Source organism: Chaetura pelagica, unplaced genomic scaffold (genome assembly GCF_000747805.2).
Source record: "Chaetura pelagica isolate M959 unplaced genomic scaffold, ChaPel_1.0 scaffold587, whole genome shotgun sequence".
NCBI lineage: Eukaryota > Metazoa > Chordata > Aves > Apodiformes > Apodidae > Chaetura > Chaetura pelagica.
Window position 1 is genome coordinate 319,427 of NW_009953909.1, and position 683 is coordinate 320,109.

Below are 683 nucleotides of genomic sequence, written 5' to 3' on the forward strand. Positions count from 1 at the left end.
TGAGCTCGGGGCAGGGCCCCCAGCGCTTCGTCAGCGTCAGCAAGGAGCCCCTGCAGCCCCCCCAGCCCAGCCGGGAGCTGCCCCCTCCTCAGCCACAGCCTCCCAGCCCTGCTCAGCCCGGAGGAAGCAGTGGGGGCTCAGGGAACGTGGACCTGAAAACCCTGCACCTGGAGAGGGTTGAGAGGGAGAAAGCCCGTCGGGAGGAGGCAGCCAGGAAGGCTCAGGAGCCCAGGAGCAGCCCCCAGGGCAGCAGCAGGAGGAAGGACAAAAGCCAAGCCAAGGGTAAGTCACTCTCCTTGAATGGCCCGTGCTACATAATCCCCGTGGTTTTACCTCCAGGCCTTGGGATTTATCCGTGTGAGTGGAGGGATGGGATGTGGCACTTGGAAAGCTCTCCCGTGCTTGTCGCTGCAGCATCAGGGGGAGGGGGGCTTTGGGTGCTGGGAGAAACATTTCTTAACTTGAAAGAAACCCTCTGGGGGCCCTTTCCCAGGCAGAGAGGCTGAGTTAGATTGGAGGCTCCCAAATGTAGGGATAGGAACTGAGAGGGGAACCTGGCCCACATGGAAGCACGTGGCTGCCTCCTGAGCATGGAGACCGAGCCAGGAGCTGCCACCCTCCCTGCCAGACATGGGCCCTGCCTCTTCCCCAGCCCCAGCTGTAGCAGAGGGAGGCACAGGCAG

General features: G+C 62.8%; 1 protein-coding gene across 1 annotated transcript in view; it reads left to right on the forward strand.

Annotated features, from left to right (window-relative positions):
* Positions 1 to 683, forward strand: part of IGHMBP2 (immunoglobulin mu binding protein 2) — a 35,393-nt gene that overhangs the window by 28,640 nt on the left and 6,070 nt on the right. Inside the window, exon 15 of the mRNA XM_010001471.1 lies at positions 15 to 282. Within this exon, the coding sequence (XP_009999773.1) occupies positions 15 to 282 (268 nt within the window). The remainder of the gene's footprint in view (positions 1 to 14; positions 283 to 683) is intronic.